Source organism: Homalodisca vitripennis, chromosome 8 (genome assembly GCF_021130785.1).
Source record: "Homalodisca vitripennis isolate AUS2020 chromosome 8, UT_GWSS_2.1, whole genome shotgun sequence".
Classification (NCBI taxonomy): Eukaryota; Metazoa; Arthropoda; class Insecta; order Hemiptera; family Cicadellidae; genus Homalodisca; species Homalodisca vitripennis.
The window spans coordinates 126585127-126609673 of NC_060214.1; the positions used below are offsets into that span (position 1 = coordinate 126585127).

At 33.7% G+C, this 24547-nt stretch overlaps 1 protein-coding gene across 1 annotated transcript in view; it reads left to right on the forward strand.

The window, feature by feature from the left end:
• Positions 1-1310: 1310 nt before the first annotated feature.
• Positions 1311-24547, forward strand: part of LOC124368365 (AP-1 complex subunit gamma-1-like) — a 107065-nt gene continuing 83828 nt past the window's right edge. Inside the window, 1 exon segment of the mRNA XM_046825648.1 lies at positions 1311-1473. Coding sequence (XP_046681604.1) covers positions 1415-1473 — 59 coding nt within the window. The 5' untranslated portion in view covers positions 1311-1414.

The window sequence follows — 24547 nt, forward strand, 5'->3', positions numbered from 1 at the left end:
ATATTTCTTAAGAGTCACATAGATTTATTAACAACATTAAAATAGCAGTAAAATATTATATCTTTAGCCACAAGTATGTCTGTAACAGAATTGTTTGTGATGTTGTATAATTAAAATCTAAAATGTTATCTAACCTGATACACAGCTGCCAACCTATATAGTTATATTGGTCTATTATCAGGGATTAACACCTTAATGTTTTACAGTGTTGCCACTATCTTCTATACTTGTAAAGCCCTTGACAACACCTTTTGTAAGTTTTTTACTACCATGCAGTTGTCTAACCAACAGTATTTTCTTCTAATATTAAGTACTTTTGATATCTAGTGTTACAAATGGGGTAGCAAATCATTACATACTAGGAATCTAATAATCTTCTTTTGCAGAGTCAGTATGGATTCAGAAAATATCATAAACTACTTCTTGTGATACCATACTTGGATTTTATACAAGACTATTTAGATGGCCTTGAAAAACATTTTTGACCCTGCTAATTTTTTTGACGTCTCAAAAAAATGCATGACTCTTTATAGTTGTTAGTAATATATTATGAACACAAATACCCATGGTCAGTGACCTTCTTTCAAGCCCGCCACTTCACAACATTGGAATTAGATTTTGTGTTTCATAATTATGTTTATTATTAAATTTATCATACAAATTTGGGCAATGAACTAAATTTCAAAATTATACAAACACGGCAGTGTGAGTATTTGCATTCTTCTAAAAATTGGGTGAAAGTTTCTTCTAAAGCCAGCCCTTGTCCAGGTTCGTATCAAAGATTTTAAAGCAATAAATATTTTTTTGAAATTAGGTGAGAGGGACCTTACCAAACAGAGAACAATACCAAACTTTAGAGTTGATTGTATGTATGTGAAACATACCATTTTATAAGCTGATTTGGTCACGGAATTAACTAAGACGTTCATTGCAAATCTAATAGCATTAAGATTATTTATTAAAATTTCAATGTGGTATTTCCAGTTAAGATTTTTATCAATATCCACTTCTAGAAATTTATGAGAATCAACTATTGTACAAACACGTTTTTCTAAACACTTCTTTGGGTTATTTCTAGCTTTGATGTGTAGTACATCTTATATGTAAACACAGTGAAACAAGAGAAAAGTTACAACTATTTTGACATCCCAATATTGTTAAGATTAAGAAATGGTCTTTAATAATTGTTGTGTTGGAATAAAAAGTTAAAGCCCCTCCCCCTCCCCCCCACTTTTCCTGGTGTGTGGAGTGGTCTGCAGTCTCGAGTACAGGGCGAGTCAGATAACAACGTCATATCACCTTATCAGTGTATTACCTGGCAGTAGTGAGGTGAGCAGATGCTTGCACACAGAGAGTGACTCAGTTTCACTATGAATTAGTGCTGTAGCCTGTGATTGTCCCACACACTGTGAGAATGTGGCCCTACTTGGAGTCTGAGGACTTCAGTGTCCTTCCCCCGGACCAGAATCGCCGGTGAGTTCCATTTTGATTATATTCAAATATTATGTAATACTCCAGAACCAAAATAAATACTGGTTTTAAATGTTATAATAAAGCAATGTTTCCAACACTGTTCCCATAAAGACCGACTGATGGTGTATTAATACAATTGCATCGTTTGTGATCCTAAAGATTAACGAGTGTTACGGATAGTGAAGTTTTGTTCCCATTGTGTAGCTTTCTAGGGAACTGCTGACGTAAATTTGGTATGCGTGATAATTTTTACATCATTATAAAATTATCCATATGCAAGTAACAAATGCTGAAATGATTGAAGTGAATTCCTGAACATACAGACCAACATGCTGGACTTTCAAGTTTTGCTGGGTCAAGAAACAGGATAAAGGTAAAGAGAGACCCAAAGCATCGAGCACATAATTAATTCTTATCTACCAGTTCAAAACTGACTAAATTTTTCAAAAACCTATTCAAGTTAGAAAGACAGTAGAGTTGTACGTTTCCTCAAGTAGGAATTCTCAGATTTAAATGTTTGTATAAAAGCTTCCTCAAATATATTTTTCCAAAACGATCTTCTTTTTAATATTGTTTTGCCAGTTAACATCCGATATAAATTTACACATGTGGTGTAATGCACACATACTCACTTACACATCGGCTTTACAAGGTACCAAGAAACCTTGGAACAGCCGAATAATAATAACAACTACAGAAAAGTTTGCAGCAATTAAAATGTTTTGAATATTGGATCATAATACGTCAAATTTCATACATATTGTTTATTTTAAAACAGACTTCGGAATAAGTTTAAGATGAACACAGCTAATAACTGTTTCACGCTCAAAACTACTTTCAGTGTCCGAGGGGAGTATTTGGAAGTAAACATTTATTTTGATAGATATCACACTTGCACTCACCATGTGTTCTTTCCATGTATTCTTAATTATTTTTGTGAGCCCATTTTCAGATAAACATCAAATACAAAATTTGATAGACTATCAGTTCCAAATATCAGAAAAGGTTTAAATCATCACTCTTGTATCAGTGTTTTATGTTTTATATAATCGTGTTTGTGTTATTATGACTTATACAATTATATACTACTCATTTCAGAATTTGTACTGTTCTTCATGTGTCATTCCTCTGAGAAAAAGAGTTACTGAGGATACATAAAGTAGCATCCTAGTAAACCACTATTAATGTATCCCAGAAATGTGTGAACATATTGAGTGCACACACACACCTGTTTTAATAACCGTTCAGTACTTGTTTTAAACTCTAGGTTGGTCTAGGAACCAAGAACCAATTTGCACAGTATAAGCACGTACAAACTGGTTTTTCTTGGAATCAATAAAAACAGTTTTCTTGAGAAAGATATCGATCATCAGCCACTTGTTGTGTGCTTATGCGTTGTAAATTGGCTCTCAGATCATGTATTACCACGTACATTCTCTACAACCAAGCTTGGATGAGGAGAATTACAGTAGCTTATATTCTTTGTATGAATTCACTAATAAGAAGTAAAAACGTTTTGTCACTTGAAAAATTTAGATAATATAAATACCGTGGAGTATTGGTAAAATTAAGTTGTAAATGATGTACATGATGCTGGTAGTAATAAATGTTAAACATCAACAAGAGGAGGATATTTCTACAAGGAAGAAATAAACATTAGTAGGCAGCTTAGTCTTGATTATCAGCAGTCAAGGTCAATTGCTTCATTGTGGTTGTTGGTGTAACTGATATAAATCAAGTGGCTGTGATAACAGCTCCATAGAAATCATTTATTCATGTAATTTGTTTGTAACATGTGTAGTAGCTGCATCCCACATATGAGTATGTGTAGCAAATAAATGGATATTCCTAGGGATACAGAACTTCATTTTATATTCTAGGATTAATCTCATTACTCTTTAATCTAGTTAAATTCAAAAGTTTAGAACGGATGGGATTCACCTTATCATCTCCTTCTCAATCGGATGCACACACAATACATTGCCAGAGGTGTAACTTAGAGCGACAGAATCCCCTCAAAAGTCCTAAGAGATTTTAAAATTTACGTATCTCAGCAATCCGACTTGTTGAAATACAGCAGTTAAATATTTTACTTTGAGTTAGTGCTATACAATTTATTAAAATTTAGATTAATTCAGATTAAGTTCATACCCCTCTGGTGTGGTGTGCTCTTCTATTAGAATCTTCCTGCTTTAAAGTCCTAGTTACCGCTTTGTCAGATCATCTTCCATTAGAATGTATAAGTCCATAAGTTATGTATTTTTCTTATTTATTTGTAAAATTAGAACATTCAATTTTGACTAAGAAGAGGCATTTGAATAAACATTTTATTTATAGCAATTTTATGATCATCAATTGAATATAGCAATCAAGCGTCATCAATTTTTGTCTTCGTCAGAATGGTCATGCGATGCGACCTTCTGTCTTTGCGGATGATGCCCTTTTAGAGGATACAGATTCCACAAAGTTTCTGGGGATGTTCCTTGACAGAGGACTGACCTGGAATAATCATGTTGATAGCATCTGTGCTAGTGTTACCACAGGCATATTTGCCCTACGGCACCTAGCAAAGTTCTGTACCCTAGAGGTTCTAAAAACGGCCTATTACGGCCTAATCCATCCACATCTTGTGTATGGATTAAGACTCTGGGGAGGATGTGCCAAAAACAAAATGGAACGGGTTTTCAGGCTTCAAAAAAAAAGCAGTCAGGATAATTTTAAAACTGAATTATAGAGAGTCGTGCAGGGCATCTTTCGGGGAGCTGGGATTGATGACATTGCCCTGCCTTTACGTTTTTTGAGGTGATCGTGTACTGCAGATCGAGATGTGCCTTGATAAGTGGCAGGGGCGTTCACCAATATGAAACTAGAGGCAGGGACAACTTGCGAACTCATCAACGCAGACTGACATTATCGCAACACCTCCCTCAGCAGGTGGGTGTCAGACTAATCAACAAGCTCCCTGAGGATATCAAAAACTCCAACAACCTCAATCAATTCAAAACTCGTCTCAGACGCCTGTTGGTGTCTAAAGCGTTTTACTCGGTTGATGAATTCATGACGAGCCGTTGGGATGATTGAAAATCATGGATCCGAAGTCGGTGTGATTGTGTCGTGAGAATGCTGAGATGTAAGTATGACTGTGAGTGAATGTGTAGTTAGGAAATATTTTATGATGCATTTGACTATTGCAATACAATGTTATATATTGTCAAACACGCAATAAAGAGATTATGAATTATGAATATGACTAAAAATTTCATTTTTATAGTGTCTTACGAACTGTTGGTGAAATTTTTATGTTCCAAATTTTACTAAAGAACTAAAATGCTTATGTTCACCAAATAAAAGGCGGTCCAAAAATTACTTAACCCACAAGGTGAGGGGGAGCTTTTGGCAGTATTATGCACCGTTACGGAGGAAGATAGGGGTGTTCGACACAGTGTTACGTAACCATTAAACCTCAACTATTACTTGCTTGAATTTGATCACAAAATTTGCCGGGTTGCCCCCAAATATTTTAAAGTTAGTGTTATATTTTTCTCCCATAAAAGCAAATGGAAAGAAATCTGAATCCTCCATCCAAATGACTCCCTAAATGGTAAAGCATTTTGTTTAGATCTTGTTGAACATTGCATTGGCTGGAAAAATCACTATCTGACTGAACGGAACCTTTGAAGAAAACACGTGTTGATTGAGTCATCAATCTTTTACATTGCTTTATAATACGAGAATACATGTTTTGTTTGAAAATGATATTTCCATTAGGTGTGTAGTTCAGCATAACGTTCATAAAGTATCAATTCCAATACTTTTACTGAGCCAATACACATGCATGTCGTTCTCCCCCGGCTCAGTGGCCTACGTGACGTTTTCACACTGGATGATTTTAGTTGTTTGGGTGCTGTATCTAGCAGTGTGCGTTCAGTTTGATTTTAGGTTGCATTTTGGCGGTGACTTCAGTTTGTGTGTTTCAGTGTTATGAAAAGAATTGACGCATGGCAATTTTGATAACTTCAGTTTACAGTGCAATTTATCAAAAGATGCAACTGGCATAAGAAAGTAATTTTTACAAAAACTGTTAGTCGTCATTTCTTAGGTTTTCAAATAATACATAGAAAGTCCCAACTTCCTCACATCTCTCATTAATTGGATGAACCCAGAATCGATTGCACCTTTTTATTTTCTGCTGACGATACAGTAGCCATAATGCAAAAACTTGATTACGATCCAAATTAACAGGACAGAACTGAAGTGTTGTTTTCGATTTGTCCGATTGTCTTTTTCCTGTTCGGGTGGAATCGTGCAGTGTGAAAATCAACAGACCATAATTTAGAACCGTACAGTTTTTCTCAGTATGGGCAGAATCGTGTAATGTGCAGAGAGCTTTTGGCAGTACAGTGAGTCCTGCGTAGTACAATTGTGTAGTCATTATCTTGCTACGTTATGGTTGCATTTAGATTTTAGTTCAAATGTCCAAGAATGTAGTCAAGCAAAAACTGTTTTAATTGTTGATTTTTAAATTACAATAATGCATATACAGTTCAAAGCTATGTTTTAAGTTGCAATGTTATACTAACAAAGCTATGTATTCTAATACTGCAAAGCACAAAAATATTAAGAAATTGTAAAAAATATGTGAAGGTTTCAATATACCTGGGTTGAATTATCACCCTCTCTTGTGAAGTTGCTTATGATGATAGTTACCATATTACCTGTAAATAAATAGTGAAAACACAAACTGTAACATTTTATAGTTTAATACATTTAAAACTATACTTTAATTTATAATCTGAACTCATAAAACTTTGATTGATATCTTACTAACTAGTAGAGGGATAAATCAATTGCATCAGTATTTAAAGTAAAACACAATGGTTTTTGTCACTGCTTACATTTTTCAGTTTACAAAACTATCTATTAATAAACAGTGTTATTTATTAAAGAATGTGCAACCTTGTATGTTTGTTAATGTGATTGAAATCGTTGACAATCATAAATTGAAACTTAAACCAAAGGATGTTGACTTTAATTCTACTTAGTTGACCTTGAGTTGTACAGTCATTGGGTAGTCCAAGTCATGGATTGTGTAACATCTTAAACTGATCAGAGTTTGTAATTTATGTCTTGGAATTTTGTAATATAAAATGTTGAAAAATAAATTGTTATGCCACAAGATTGTTTTATTTATCTTAAAATTGGAATAATATTTTAAAACAATACATCTGAAACAGATATTGCAATCTTAGATTCCAGTGAAATCTCTATGAGTTAATACTATAACTTATAAGTAAATATTAATTTTAAATTTGTGCAGTTTTAAACTTTGATTTTAACTACATTAATCTACAGCAAAAATATAATTATTAAATTCCATGTAGTTGTGGCTTTTATCAAGGATACAAAATTATTAAAAAAGTTAATGAAAACATTAGGCACCTAAAAATCAGGATACGAAAAATCAGCCATAGCAGAATACAATTACAAACCTAAGCATTGAGTAGAATTATAATAAACAAAAAGACCAATGAATCCAACGATAACAAGATAAACGTCGAAGTAATAATGAAGGAAAGTAACTTTAACAAAGTCAGAACAATATTATAAAAAACCTATCAACCTGTGATGAAGAAGCTTTACTGTGTTGATTGGTCATTGTGATCACTGATTGGTTGAGCTGCGGTCAATTACGATAAAGCTCCACCCCCTACAATCATTTGTATAAGCAGATGTGCATGAGTGCATTACTGGCTCTGCCAGTGTCTGACACTTATTATCTGGAATTGGTTTTCTACAAAATATCTCAACATTTTAATTGTGTGTTGTAGCAAGAATATTTTGATACAATGTAATTGTGTAACATCAATAATAATAATTATATATAATTAATCTAACAGATGTTTCGAATGCATTGAAATGTGAATACTCATAATGTGCGCTTCTGGGGATCAGCAAATCTTCACAAAGTGGTACAGTTGCAATGAGAATCTCCAAAATTGAATGTTTTGTTTTCCATATCATTACCAAGACCTAAAGTGTATATGGGTAATTATTTTTCAGTTTGGTAACTGTCATCCTCAATCAGTCAATCGATAAATCAATCATCTTTATTTACAGTAACATTAAGAAACGTATTGGTGTCAAAAATATTATACAATCAGTACAAATAATTAAGAATATGTGATTACAAATTACAATGTTGAAATTATTTCTCTTTACTGATGTGTAGCATCAAAGAATTCTTCCAATGAATAGAGCGGTCTTGTCTTGAGCCAGTTATGAAGTCCTGTTGTTAGTAGTTTCCCTCTGAATGCTTTTTAAGATGTGGGCAGAGCATTGTATAACTTGCATCCGATGTAACTTGGGAGATGAGATGGAAGGGAGAAGTCAGTGGCATACCGGGTGTTGTAGGAATGGATGTTTTCACGTCTTGTATGTAAGTCCCAATCTCTTGTTTGAAGTATGACAGTTTGAATGTAAAGAGCCACAACTGTTAGTATTTCAAGAGATTTGAAAGTATTCCTGCAGCTGTCTAGTGGTTGCAAGTTCGACAAAACTCGAACGGCTTTTTTCTGCAGTACTAAAATACTATTAAAATTGCTCTCAGAAGTCCCTCCCCAAACAGCTATGCCATAGCGGATGTGTGATTCTGTCATGGCATAGTAAGCAGTCTTTGCTGCATCCAATCCTGCTGCCCAATATATTCTTCTGACCACATATACTCCAGTGCTGATTTTTTTACAAAGGCTATTAATGTGGCTAGTCCATCTGAGGCCAGTATCAAGAGACAAACCTAATAATTTTGTTTCTTCTTCGGAGGTGATGTTTGGTAAGTCTAAAACAGGTTCTACTAGTCTACTGAAGTTTAAGTGCACTGTCTTGGAAGCATTTAATGCTAGGTTATTTTGGCTGCAGTAGTAATTACTTTGTCAAGTGTGGATAATGAGTCTTCATAAATGTCTTGTGCTTTGTTGTTTCTCAGAAGGAGAGTAGTGTCGTCAGCATACATGATACATTTTGTGTTTCTATTTCCTTCGATGATGTCTGGCAAGTCATTAGTAAACAAAATGTATAGTAATATTTTAGAAAATGGAGACATTAATGAAATTGGTCTATAGTTTTTTATTTCAGTGCGTGAGCCTTTTTTATGTAAAAGGTAAATTTTGGCAATTTTTAGTGAGGCTGGAAACTGACTGAGTGCAAAAGACTTGTTGACTATGCCAGCAATAGGAGCTGCGAGTTGCAGAGCGGAATGCTTTACTACTTTCGCTGGCATCTCATCAATACCACAAGAGAGCTTAGGTCCTCACAATACTCATTTATATTGTTCAAAATCCGAAGAAAAATATTTATACACATATAGAGGACAAGCTCTAATGATTTTATATATATATAAACCAGTTATAGAACTGGCAGCAATTTGATTGTAAATATACCAAAATTTCACTCTTGCATTGTAAATGCCATGCATCACTTGCTTGTCATAAACCAGAGGTCCTAGTTTCCGGCACTTAAAATCTGGTATCAATTTCAAATTTAACAATGTATTGCTTCTACCAAATTATAATTATTATTTTGACTTTAATTTACATACACTTACCTTAAATTGTTTAATTGTAGCTCACAGTGTGATTTAATAGTAATGGGATATGAGGACAGAATTGCCACTTTTGTAGCATAAACACACATTTTTTTAATTAAATAATAGTTTTAATACATATGGCAATATCTATAAATTACCCTAACCCCCACCTATAATTAATGTAAAGAATCATATTCATTAATAACATAATGATAATATTTTCAAATCAATAACTTAAGTTAGCCAATGAGACAACCAGTACTATAAAACATTTATAGGAGTAACAGAGAAGCATCCCATGCTAAACTTAAGTCTGGCAAGCATTTAACCTTATAATAGTTTGATCTATTCTATCAAAAAGATGTTAACATTTTTCATAAATTATTTTATGTTGTTAAATTTTTTACACAAAAGAAGTAATTTTGTATACAATGGACAACCACGGTTGCAGAATAGACACTTCCATGACTACTATATTAGACACGGTATATGTTAACACCTCTACCAGCTCATCATCTCTCCCTATATGAAAAGATGCTCCTACACGAGCATGAAGCTGCACAACCTTCTGTTAAAAGAACTGAGATACTTCACCAAGAGAAGATTGAAGACTACTCTTGCTTCTGGGTTGATCAACAATCTTTACACATTCAATAATTCATTGAAAGAAGACATTGTCCAGGGCGCTCTGCAAAACCTGGCAGTCGTGGAAAGATGTTACCTCAATGAAAAGCTTAATGTCATCAGCAAATAGCAGTAAGGGACTACCAATGACTTCCTTGAAGTCATTTATGTATATCGAAAAGAGAAGAGGACCCATATGGGAACCCTGGGGCACTCCAGAGCTTGCAACAAAGGAACAAGATAGGTGATTGGCAAACCGGACGAACAGTCTTTGATCAGAGAGGTAGCTCTTGAACCATCGCAGCATCACCCCGACGACCCCATATCCCTCCAACTTAGCAAGAAGGTGCCGGTGACTTATTTTGTCAAAAGCCTTGCTAAAGTCTATGTAAACTGCATCCACTTGGATTCTGCGGCTAAGAGCGTCCATCACATAACACTGGAGTGAAAGGAGGTTTGTTTCCGTTGACCTTCCTGCGAGGAAACTGTGCTGCTCATCAATGATAACATGCTTGAAGAGAGGCTGCAGCATGTCCAGAATGAGGCTCTCAAACACCTTACTCAGGACAGATTGTATCACAATCGGTCTGTAGTTAGTAGCGTCACTGCAATCGCCAGACTTCATTATAGGGATCACGAATCCATCCTTGAGAGCATCAGGGAAAATTCCAGTGGACAAGCTGAGGTTGAACAGAAAGCGGAGCAGAGGAGCCAGTTCAAAGTGACAAATTGAGGACCCCCGGAGTAACCTCATCAGGACCACATCCCTTAGCAGAGTCAAGAGCATCAAGTTTTCCGTGAACGGCATCAAGTGAGACAGAGTAATCAGAGAAGACAAATGAGGTATTGAAAGGTGGAACAGGCAGAGCTTCGGAAGATGCAGGTGTGTATACAGAGGAAAATGAAATGAAAAGTAGGTGGCGAAGATCTCGCACATCTCAAAAGGAGTAGAGACCTTAATGTTGCCAAGTCTAAGTGAAGAAGGAGTGGTAGATGTGCGATTGAGGTCATCCACGAAGCTCCAGAACACCTTGACGTTCGAGGAGATAGTAGAGTTGACGTAACCCACGTAGCTAGCACGGCATTCCCTGGAGAGGGTCCGGCAACACTCTCGGATTCTGCATAGCGAACGATAGTCCATCTCGTGAGATCGTTTGAACCTCTTGTGAAGTATCTTCTTAAATATGACTAGCTCCTTCAATTCTTTAGAGAACCACCTAGGAAATACAGAGGGACCAACACGCTTCCTGGGAGAGTGGGGTCTAATGCAATCCCCAAGTTGCTTGCAGAAGCTGGAGAACAGCAGGTTAACATCATTGCAATTATAATCAAGTCGAGCTATTCCATGCTGGAGATCACATCTTACCGCTTCTAAGTTACACCTCCCAGTATTCCGAATATATGTGGGGTGGTCAGCACGAGAATTCATTGTGCAAGAAGCAACACTGTACCGCCAAGGGCAGGGTGACATGGTTCATATGCAAGAAGCGGATCGTCCTCCAAAGAGACAGTAAAAAGGTCAGACGGGCCAAATATCAAATCCAATTGGACTCCCCGAACATTGAGGACATCACTGATCTTTGATAAATCCAGCTGAGAAGCAAGGTCCAGAAGAACTCTCACAGGAGGAGGAGCAACGGGTAGGTCCGGGTTAATCCAGTTGAAGCCAGGCAAATTGAAATCACCGGTAATCAAAACCACATCGAAGTTGTGGCAAGTGGAGATAGTTTCAGTGAGCGACTCAGCAAAAAGAGAGTAGATCCCTGTTGGAGACCGTGGAGGTATGTAAACAGCACAGATCAGAATCTTCAACAAGGGGTTAAGTCTGACAAGTACACACAGAGTCTCAACCGGCAGATCAGGCTGCATGATCTCAGAAGAATGAAGAGTCCTGTTAACAGCTATCAGGATGCCACCACCACCCTGTTTACTGCTGGCAAGGGCTGAGCGGTCCTTGCGATAGACAACAAAGTCATCAAAGCCAATCTCCGATGATGAAATAGGTGAGTTCGTTTGTTTCAGTAAAGATAACAACATTATATAAACAAAAAGGGATGACAGCATGCAGAGAACTTAACTTAGATCGAATTCCATTGACGTTTTGATAGAGTAAATTAAGTTGTGTAGTGCCGTTGGAGATTATCCGTTTTTTGTCTGTACAATCTTGGGATTGCCTTTAATGTACTTAATTGTGAGGTTACTTTCACCCGAGTCTGATCGACGAGCCAACTCAGCTCTAAGGTGCTTGAGACGCATTGCTTCGTTCTTGGTTCTATCACGTCCAACAGATACTTTGGAAAAGTCATCGCCCAGTCCCGACATTATATCCTTGGTGGCAGCCCTTGTAATTTTGTTAACAATAGCCTCGTGCCCGACGACAACCTTGATGGGACGAGGTTTGATGCCAGAAGTTTTGCCCACTCGGAAGAACTTGAATTTATGGACATCAATACCAGGATTGATAGCTGCAACTATAGACTATAGAAATCTTGTCTTGTCGTCCAAGATCTTGTCCTGCACAGACCCTTTCTTACTCTCGCTAAGGCCAAACGCCATGACATTTTTAGCACGAAGGGTCCTCTCATTCATTTCCTCAATAGCCGAGTCCACATACGATTCCGCAGAGGGAGGGTGACTTTCCAGTTTACATAATCTGGTTTCTTGAGAGATGGCCTTTGTTTCGAGATCTGCCACGCGAGGCTCAAGTAGAGCCATGCCAGTCTTGATGTCAGACACCTCGGATTTAATCTCAGCTACATCCCTAGAAATACTCTCAATCTGGTTGACATTCCCGATGAGCTCATCCAGCTTCGCAATGACAGAAACCATTTGTGCGCTGAGCTGGGTAATAGGAGCAGCCGGGGATGAGGTGCAATCTTAGATTATTAAATTAAATTATTATATTAAATGAGCAAGTCCTGTAGACGTAAGCCCAGCGTGAATAATGTGAAAATCAATTCTAGGTTAGATCTATAAAGAGCAGAGGAGGTTTTTAATGGGTAACTCGTGGGTTCCATCTCACCGCTTATAGGAGTCCCACACTACAGGCTGGCCACCTGTGTGCATAAAGCATTGTTCCAACTCTCACAACAAATTGTCTTCAATTTTAGGCTTACTTTGACTCCAACAGAAAATTGACCAAACACATAGTTTGCACTCCCATTTAAAGAATTTTCCTGGAGTGTTGCTATTATCTTGTAGTGGGGATCAATATTACTATCCTAGATTTATTAGCATCTCTTGACAAAGGCAAGGAACAATTTCAGGTGTGGAAAAGGCGGGAAGAGGGAAGACGTTAGAGGTTAGGAGGGGCGTGGATTTGTGCACCGGAGATTGGTATTCGTGTCTTTGTTTCATATTCACTAATATTATAATGGCATGTCTTATTATTTACATATGTAGCTAAGTGAAATGTAAAAAGATAATTTACAAAAAAAAGAAAAAAAAACAGTATAAAAACTAATGTCTCTTTGTTACGAACTGTAGACCACTTTCTCTCACATCCTCCTTTTCTAAAATATATGAATGAGTTATGCTAAATATTTTGAAAATAATAACCTTACAAGAAACATGGTTTTAGAGAGAAAACCACTGAGTTCTTAGAATCAATAATTGAATGTCACTTGCTGTTAGTAGTGAAAAAGTAATATGTTTCTTTCTGGATCTAAGGTAAGCTTTTAATAGTGTCTGTTATTTTTAATAATTTGAAATCCTTTTTTACGTTGTTTTAAATTGTACTTAAGTGACAAGAATCAATTTGTTGAATTAAATTATTGAAAAGCTAATAAGCTAAATACCTTCTACTCTATAAAAGTCTGCTATGTAGTTCCTCAAGGATCTCTTTTACGACCACTAAATAAATAAGTAAATATTGTATTGTCAGTTTACACAAAGCATTGACATAGTCATGAATAATTCTAAAAGATAGAGCCTGAAAGATACTATAATATATACATTATATTAATATTACATTGTATGTTCTGGTAAATGAAACAATGTCAAATCATACAATGATGTTATATGAAGCCAGTTAAGTTATACAGTTTAGTTGAAAAAATGAGTCATGTAGTAATTAGATTCTAAATGTATTATAGATATTTAATGCATGATATGACTATGTTGTTTTATATTTAATATACATTGTTCTATTACAGTATTGTCTTTATTTATAGTAGTATAGTTGTGCAAATTATTTTTTTTAAAACAAGAGATGTAATATTTCGTAGTAAATATAATATTGAGTCAAAAATATAAAGATTAATAACAATTTGCAAATCAAGCTTAAGCTTTTATTAATAAAAGAATGGTTTTCAATGTCAGGATGTTGTGCTTATTTATTAACTCTTTTGCTGAATGAGGATGCATTGATATTCTTATTCTGTATCAATGGAATTTCCATATATTCTGAATTGAATAACTCTGCATTTGCAATTTTTTGAGTAATTAATATTTAGTGTAGGTAAATTTATTGTTAATTCAAATAAAACAAATAAATTAAAGTTTCTGCTAATACTATAATATCCAATGTCTCAAAAAACAAATGTTTTGTGTTTAATATTACAATATTAGTATAATGAAAATAAAATAAATTTTAAACATCATCTCTAACTCACCTAATTAGGTGTTTATTTTGGTTAGTAGATGTATTAAAACAAAATCACATTTAAATTGTCGAATTTCACTTGTATGTAAGTACCAAAAATGTGTAAAATTAGACTCTGACCTACTTGATACAGCCTTCCTACAAAGATTTGATTCATGGAGAGGTCTTTTAAAAAATTTCACGTTTTTTGAACCATTTCACCTTAAAATGTTCAATAATCGATTTTGATACTGTGAGAGAAAAGAACACTACAGGTAAAAGAGTAGAAATAAAACAAAAATGTTCTATATGCTCAATGATATAAAATAGTGATTACTAATTATAAATACATATAATACAGTAGAGATTCATATATGTAACCCAAAATAGCTATTTTCTATGTTTTTTTAACCATAAATAAATCACAATATATTATAATTAATAAATCCCCAAGATTATAAATTTGAATAAGATGGACTACAAACTTTCATAGTTCCCTCCTTTATCTTTTTGTCCACTACCTGACGTCAGTCTTTCCACACCTGTCGTCAGGCGATTCAGATAACAAAAGCAGTAATATAAATTAAGCATTTCTAAAAATAATGTTTGAAAACAATATTACTATTATGATTAAAATATGAGTAATTTGATAATTACAAACTACTCTTGCTGTACTATAATAAATATTGGTTAGACTTTTTTTGTTTCCAAAGGTTCTTCAGATGACTTTAGTATTACATATTATCGTAGCCATATTTGATTACCGTCGGTGTGGTCAGCTGTGGTGTTTCTGTAATATGAACTTTTAGCAAATTAAATTTATCTTGCTTGTGTTGATCCGCTAACTATACGGATTTTAAGGTAAGATTAAAATTAATAGCTTTACTTTTAGAATAGATTAATCGTTGTTTACTAGGAAATATTAGTTGTGTCATATCTTAGACTAACCCTCGCCCCTTGACACAGGTAGGTGACATGGCTCAATTGAATATTTTGTAAATTAATTTTGTTTTCCTGAACCGTACCTAATATCTTTTACCCTTTAACTTGAAAATAATGATATCTCTTTAACTATTTATGGGTTTCCTTATTGGATCTTAACACTAACTGTGACCATGTTTACCCTTATGTTTAAAAGATACTAGGCTAATTGGATTAGTCTCAGCCTATGAGTTAGACTGCATTAAATATAGTTCATCATAATATTCTCAGTAAGTGGCTAAATATCAACAAATTTAAACTTAAAAGTATCTTGTGGCAATTAATGTGACCTAGTAGTATGTAAATTGTAAATATTTGTTAACTTATCTAAGGTAGAATAGTGTAAGTTTATTCTAAGGGGAAGGTTAGGAAGGTTCATATTAAGCAGATTGCCAGTGTTGTGAATTCTCTATGGGTTCCCAAAATAATTTCTAATGAATAGCCTATTAGTTAGATTTTAAAAAGATGCAGTCATTGTATCAAGTCACCCCAAAATGTAGCTTAACTTATCTGCAACATCAATATCTAAATTTTAATAGACTAATACATTTTTTTACTATCAATATGTTGCTTGGTTGTATATATTTATGTTTGTGTCTTAATAGACACAAATATATAATCTGGTCTTATCTGCGTTACAATGTTTATTTGCATTTGATTTGTTAAGTTTTTGTTTGCTTGATTGTCCTGAAGGGTGGGCTAAGTTATTATGTAACACATAATCAATGTAACAAACTGGCAATTAGCTTACTGGTGAGGCACTCAAAATTAACTGTGTGTAATTATTTTTAAAATAAACTACCAAAACTTTTGTAGAGTGTAAATTTGTGCAACTTTAAGTATCAATTTAAGTTAGGCTATAAATTAGCTGGCTGTTTAACAATTGGTTTTTATTCAATAACGGTATATTTGATAATGAGACTCTAATCATATATTAACAACCAAAAGGGTAGAGTATGATAGGCTAAACATAGCCGGATTTTTATTTCGATTAGTATAATCATCGACACATAATATTCGTATTTATAATACAAGGCTATCAATCAATATCAACATATCTATAGTCATAATAACAATCATGTTTGAAATCAAAATAATTAGTGACAATCTCAAATAATAAAGGAGCTATAAACGATCAAACAATTAGATCTGGAAATAAGAAAAACTTAAAAATAATAATGAAATGATAACAACTTAACAAACATTTATAACAGAAAATACAAAATATGTGTTACTATTTATACTTTTCTCCTGGGTAGCAATAATTAACTGCTTTCAAGAAGTTATTGAAAGCATCCTCTCCAGAAAACTTTGTTTCTCTTCTATACAAATAGTCACAGAGATGATATGCAAACAGGTTGGCTGTTATGTCACTTATTAAACTTCGTTTCATGTACCTTTATGACTCTGTTATTGTCTATAAAAAAACAATGTTTATTATCTGAAAGTCTTTCTAGTTGATATGAATTAGTTATGGTTCAATACTCAGTATCAGTTGGTTATATCAGTAGTTATAATTAAATAATATAGTTTGTCAATGTCAATATGAAAAACCAGGCCCGTTTATCGTACTGTACCCGCAAAAGATTATACTTTACTATGTGGTTAATATCTATGTGCTTTTCACGACAGGGTACAAGTACATATCAATTAAGTTAATTATCCATAACACTTTTTTTATTTAAACAACTGACATTAGCCTATTTGATTGTAATAGTTTTTGAATCATGAGTTAAAAAGTAAATTCTATTTGTCATTGAGTCAAATTGGTTAAAATTCTATATATTACGCTTTAAAAATTGTAGGCCTAATGAGTTTTGGAGATTTTATTGTAGTTATATTTGTAAAATTGTTCTTCAGATTTCTAAGCATAGTCTAAAAATTAAGGATATGCTATTTTTGTAAATACAATCTAGCTTGAGCATTAAATACCAACACATAATCGTTGAATGTTGATTTATTTAGATCTAAAGCCAGATTCATAAATAAGCATTAATATTTAAATAAAAGGTTAATTGCTTTGATTTTCAAAATTCAGTTTAAATGTTTTAACCACAATATAATCCTTAAGGCGGCATCTGTCTAATAAGTGAGCAGTTACTGGATTAACTTATATTTCTTTCATATTTTAGTGTGACAATCAGACATTCCTTATAAAGTAATGGGCATAAAAATTAACCCTGTAAGTGCTACGAGTCGCAATCGTGATGCATTAGAGTGCGGCCAAAGTGACAAGTGAGTGAGTGCTGCTGGAACGAAATTGTAAGTGAGCTGAGCTATCTGCGTACCCAAAACATCGTCAGAGTGGCTGTGTGGTCTAAGGCGCTACTCTTGGGTGCAGAAGTTGGTCTTGGAGTCAGGGGTTTGATTCTTACACCCGACTTAAGAGATTTTTGCGGTTTGGTGTGCAGTTATGAAAGTCACTGGTCTGTTGTAAACCTACCAGGAGGACCTGTTGTAAATTAACGGTGGTTGGCTTGGGTGGAAGTTGGTGGGATCTGTGTATTCTGGTATTCAAATGAACTAGACCCAAAACACCCATTTTGCATTTTTGTCTTTACTATTAAAAAACATCTACGAGATTTGTATTATTTTATGTTTGTAAGATATTTATTATTGAATCATAACCATAATAGTAAGTAAGTAAGAGTTAAAATACCTTTTTATTGTATTTTATTTTGGTATAAACAATTTAAACCTTACCTAGCGATAGGAAAAATTATCTGCAGTTAGAGGGTTAAGGTTAAAACCTAATTGTTGATCTTATCCAAGCGATAATAAGGTCCGTGTGCTGTGCCCTTCTTATCTCATCTATCCTTAATAGGGGTTAAGTTGCTTATTTTTTTTTCAATTTTACATGACAGCTACAGGACATGATATAGCACAAACAAAGTACAAAACCTTCAATTCCCAAAACAGCTATCCTAACTAAAATTAATGTACTCTTAATATGAACTTTACATAACAAACTAAACTAAACTGCTGGCAGTTACACAAATTAATATTAAAATTTCTTTACACAACATAAATAAATGAACTCTATACAATTTAAAAAAATAACAACTTGCTTTATTGTACACATACACTTCTACAATGAACAATAAATTAAATCAAAATTTATGTGATCTGAACTTGATTTATGGATACTATCTCGAGGGATGTTTTTATTTTTGTTTGATGTGGCACCTGGGGTACCACCGAAATGTTCATTTTTGGTCAAGGGAATTTCCTATGATCAGATCATGTTAAATGATTTGGCACTAGTAAGTACTGATTACAAGTGCCCCTGACCATTAGTGCGGACGATCTTGGCACCAACTCACTTTGCTGTTAGTGAATCTCGATCGGTATTGCTCCCACTGAAATATTAATGAAAAATGTATTTATTTATTTACATTCTGTTGTAGGCTACATTATCATAGAGATAAGAACAAGGGTCATGGAAGTCTAGTATGGAATATTTTGTCAAGTTAATATAAAACTGTTAGACTTTCATTGTTATTAGTCCACTCATAAAATTCTTTCAGTTGGTAAAACAGATGCTCCAGTAACCAGTTCTTCAGTCTTTGTACAAACTGCTGTTTTTCAGTCTTTCTAAGGTGTTCTGGGAGGGCGTTCCATAACTTTGCTCCTGCATAGGTAGGTTTCTTCTCTGTCATAGTGAGTCGGTGTACTGGGAGTTGGTAGTTGGTGGCATGCCAACATTTTTACATTTTTATGTATTTATAATATATATGTATTAAGTTATACTCGCCATCACGCATAGGTCTGATTTGATCGTTACCTGCATACCTGTCATAATGCTTTTACTCTGAACCATTTTATAGCTCGGCAACACTAACAAATGCTTTGTCGTACGTTAAAATAAATTTTCACATTTATTACTTTTTAACACGTTCGCGACGACGTGTCCCACCGGTGGGACATGTACCCTTACACAAAAGATGGTGTGTCCCACCAGTCATTAAGGCTCGTCATGTCCCACCGGTGGGACATGCTACAATGCTTTTTAAACTACACCTGCGCTTCTTACGGCTGTAATATAACACTTTTTTGTGAGTGAACGGCCCTCTGGAGGTCTAGTTTATACTGATTTTAATTTACTGACTTAATTTTTACTGATTTTATTACTATTTTAGGTAATTCTAAGCAATATATGGGTCAACCTCGATTTTTCTCATATTACTATATAATGTTCCAATAGTCAATTAGAAAAGGAAATGACTAGAATTTCTTGCCGGAAAGCAGTTATAGGGAGCAGGCAACCGCCAGACGGTCATATATTGCTTAGAGTTACCTATTAGTGATCAGGGGCACTGACGTGATCTGGGCTTAAAATTTGGAACTACTCGAGTTAATTTTTTTTTCTAAAAGAGCAAGCAGCGCGCAGGCATCGTGCTGATCCTTTTTTTTATTAAAAATTTCTAATAAATTGTTATTACATATTACAATGTAATGTAGGTAATGTATGTAAAACAATTTTAAACACATAATTACATGCTGGAAAGCAAAGTAAAACCAATATAATCCGCCCCAATACAAAATCTCCGTAAAAATCTGGTAAAGGAATCTGTGTCATTCCTTTGGCCTGAATCAATTCAGTATATACGAAGATCACGCACGATGCTTGCCCGCTGCGCAGCGCTTCGCGCTGCTTGCTCTTTTAGAAAAAAAATTAACTCGAGTAGTTCCAAATTTGAAGCCCAGATCACGTCAGTGCCCCTGATCACTAATAGGTAATCCTCGCGGTTGCCTGCTCCCTATAACTGCTTTCCAGCAAGAAATTCTAGTCATTTCCTTTTCTAATTGACCATTGGAACATTATATTGTAATATGAGTTGCCTGCTCCCTATAACTGCTTTCCGGCAAGAAATTCTAGTCATTTCCTTTTCTAATTGACTATTGGAACATTATATTGTAATATGAGAAAAATCGAGGTTGACCCATATATTGCTTAGAATTACCCTATTTTAAATGGAAAAAGATGCACATTACGCACATTTCTAATAAGGTGTTAACTAGGGACGTCATGTCCCACCGGTGGGACATGATAAAAAGTTACCAATAAGCACTTCTAACAATTTAAAAATTTTTTTGGTACTCATATAGTCTTTTAAACATTATTTTTAACGTATTAAAGTAAAAAAATGTACAAATTTTTTGAAAACTTCATGTTAGTCCGTCATTTACAAAAAACAGCAAATTTCTGTCGTCACGAACGTGTTAAGTTCTGTCTGATCATCCTGATAAAATATGAAAGAATTTGAAGTTGATCCAGTAATTAATTGCTCACTAATTAGACAGATACCGACAAACTAGGTTCAAACTAGGTTTAGTGTTCAAACTAGTACAGGTATGCGTACTTGTTATATCAACAGAAGCTAAGAGTGGTTGAAAAATTTATTTTGTCAAGGAAATTACTGATACTGCACTGTTCACTCTAATACTCCTTTATTTGATTTTTTATACAAAAAATGCTAATCTAAGAAAGTTACAGTTGGGCTTTGGTGTAATTAAAAAATACTGTTAGCCTAGCAGCTTATAGTTAATATCTTCTAGAAGACTGGTAGATAACTGGCACTTAGCTCCTGTATGAATATTCTTTTTAATCTGTTTGTAACTTGACCAGGCAATAAGTTAAATTTGGTAAACATGTTACAAAAAAGCTCATACATGATATATGACATACTGTATGCAGTAATTGCTTTCAGCAAATTTCAGTTATTGATAGGATATAATAATCAAAAAAGAAAATTGTATTCCTTTGTGAACAGTGTGATATTTACCACTGTAAGCAGCCAGTATTGTAAAACATCTTGTAATATGGAAATAATTCAGACATAGTTCTCATTAATCTCTCAAATCATGTGTCCCTAGAACACTTCAAATTAATCTTAATCGGCTTTATCTCTAATAAGAAACAATAACAGGCTACGTATGAGTTAAATTTGAATAACTATTTTGACACAATCATACAAAGATTAAAAATGTTATTTTTTAACAATAATTAGTAAAAACATTTCATTTCAATTAACTCAAGTTTCAATAGAAAAACATAATCTGTCCAGTATAGGTTAGATTACAAATATTATAACTAGTATATTAAAAAAGTAGTGTTGTAGTTCAGTGACAACACAAACTAGACGCTTGCCACTTGTTTTCTTGTTAACATTTACTTATGTTTGAAAACGTATAACCGAATATCAGATGTGAAAAATTCCACTTTAGGTCTACTCCAAAACCACTTGCTCATATGAATTGTATAAGGTATTAAATATATATCAACTGAAACAAATTTGGTTATAATAAGTTGAAAGTGTAATAATCTGAAAAATTTGCACCATACAACTTGGTGGATCCAACATATTTTAAGTGTTTTTTTTTTTTTTTTTTTTTTTTGCAATACAATAAGATAATGTTTTTTTACAATACAATAAGATAATGTGTATATAACTGGGCTTCTAACAGAGTTGTTTTAAAGTCAGTTAGAACAATATTTTAAACTTCAATGTTCAATAATATTTGCTATTTAACTTTGTTTATTTTATTAAAAGCTTTAAAAGTAAAAAATTTTTATTATAATTTTATTGGGTAGGTGAAAATAACTTTTTATGTGGAACGGTAAAAATAAACATGTAGTTTTGGACATTTTTGCTATAAAAAAATCTCTTAGGAAACCAAGTACTGTATATCTAATTTACAATCCTGTACTGTACAAAAATATAAGATTTCACCAAGATAACAATTAAAATACTATAAGTTAATGATTACACAAACGCTATGATAATAGAAAATTACTATTTATAAATAAATTATAGGCTGTATTACTTTTAGTCACCTTCTGTTAGTTGTTTAGCTTTATTGATATGCCATGGATAGACATTAATAACTATTAGAAATGCAATAAAAAGAATGCATTTCTTTGATTTAGCATGTAATTTGTAAAACTGTGCATAATTTTGAAGCTCCGGGTTTACAAACAAATCTGTAAATAAATAAGTTTCTGTAAAGATTGTTAAAAATCACTTTGCATCACCTGTGCAGAAAAAAATATATTGGTGATTAAAAAGTAACTCAGGGATGTTACCCACACGAAAGTCAGGCTATGCTTCATAATGAAATAAGCACTTTACACAAATATTTCAATAATGAAGAAATTAAAAAAAATTTATGTTGTCAGTTATAATTTTGAATCCCTTTTGAAGTAACAAAAAAAAAAAAAATAGTTGCACAGACAGCAGAAAAATCGTATATTTCCTAGGCAGTGATGCATTGTGGGGCTGGTCCTTTGGGGGTTTCTATATATTAGATTGTGTGCCATCTTCAAACAGTTGAGTGTCTGGAAAGAAGCACAAATGTTTTTATTTAATTTGAACAGGTAGGCTTAATCATAGTAATAAACCATGCTGAATTGAAATGTTGTAATGTATATTTGTGTATTTTAAGGCATTGAACTAAGGAACAATCCCCTAGAGTTACAAGTTGATGTGTTGTTGTTGAACTTGTGTGCGTGTGTAGCTTGCTGTAGAGTGTGTGCTCATCTGTTACAGTCATATCCTACCTGTTGTGTACTTAGTCTCTACAAGAGGACCCATGAACTCGTCCGATCACGGGTCTGTATGCTTCCTCTACGCCTGCCACTAACACAGCACAGAACTTAGTCGCTAACAAACTTTACGTTCCACAAAATCCCGTTAATTTCACTCACATGTAGTAGTGCATTCAAGCCCCCGGCAGCCATGTTTTATTTGTCAGTTCAGACCGTAGTGCTTTAAACGCATGCTTATAAGTTACTGGTAAGGGGTGGTATGTGTAGATTTTTAGCAGATTTAGTTTGTATCGGAATGGGTTGTTATTATCACAAAGCTGGTGACAACTTTCAAGTGGGCTGCAGGTTTCATAGTTTTACTCTTTTTTTACTTTGTTCTATACTTAAACTACAGTAAGTACATATAAATGACATGTGATCGTCACAATCGTTTCCATAAGTGTCCTGTGCATTCTGTAGGCAATTCATCAATTGGCAGAACATAGAAACTGTTTCTTTTAAAACTTGTTGTAATCTTATACGTGCAAGTAACTTTTACTGCTGCAAAAAATGGAGGCATGCATACAAGGTGTGTATAAAACCTTGTAAAACTTCTGAAAATTGTATTCCAGTTATCAAAATGAGGGGTTTTCTACCAATGGACATGCGTAAACAAATCTAGCTACAGAGTCTTCAGTTTGATGACAGATGTATTTTTTGGTGCTGCATTCAAGCTATTCCTGATACAAAAAACATTTAGTAACTAGAGATATTTTTACATACAAATCTTATAGGGATGTTTTGGCATTAATGATAACGTTGAGGAAGAAATCTTGTGTCAAAATGAGATAATATATGTAATTTTTGTTGTACTTTTGGTTATGAAAGAAAACCAAAAACTTGTGTTTTTATATTTTCTGCAGCAAAGTGTAATTGAAAAAAAGAAAAATTGAGTAAGTTTGAAATTTTAATGGTGGTTAGTTAGGCGGTAAACTAGGAACAAGATCTTGACAACCATATTGCCATTTTGTATTATACTAGAAAAAATTATATTTTCATGAACGGTTTATTATAAAAAGTTTGTATACTTCCACGAATTATTATTATTATTATTATTTTACTTTTATTACAAAAAGTTCAAATTATTTTCATTTTAGTATTGAGTTTTTTCTTTTCTTAAATGAAGAGCAAAAATTAAAAACCAATTTGGCAAATTACATAGTTTATACAAATGAAATCTAGAGTTGCACTTTAAATTATTCCTTATCTAAATTTTGCGATTTTATGAAATACATCCCAGTGTTATTTGTCCATTTACTCATTTAAGATGTTGCACGACAAGTAATTATCAAGTAATATAAGTAATGTGTAGTACTCCAGATACTATCTACAGTTGATCGATTCTTACAAAGATTCATTGTTAAATAAGACGAATAACAAGGGAAGTAATTAGTCTTCAATTTAAAATAGAACAGCTATCTTACTACTGAATATGTAATTCACATCTTATTGCCGTTTTGTTCTTTGTGGAAGTTCAAGGCAACTATCTGATGTACTTTGCGGTACATTCTCCAGTCTGATTATCAGTCACAACTTTGTTTTGTTTGTTATACTTGACAGAAAAGGCTGATATTTCTGTGATTGTTAACGAACCACTTTCTTTGGTTTTGTTACTAACACGTGCACAACGTTTATTTGTCCCAAAGTTTGTCTTTTATTTCTTTTTGCATCATGAATGTTTAGCAGACCTTCCCAAAACAGTCCAACATTTTTTCAA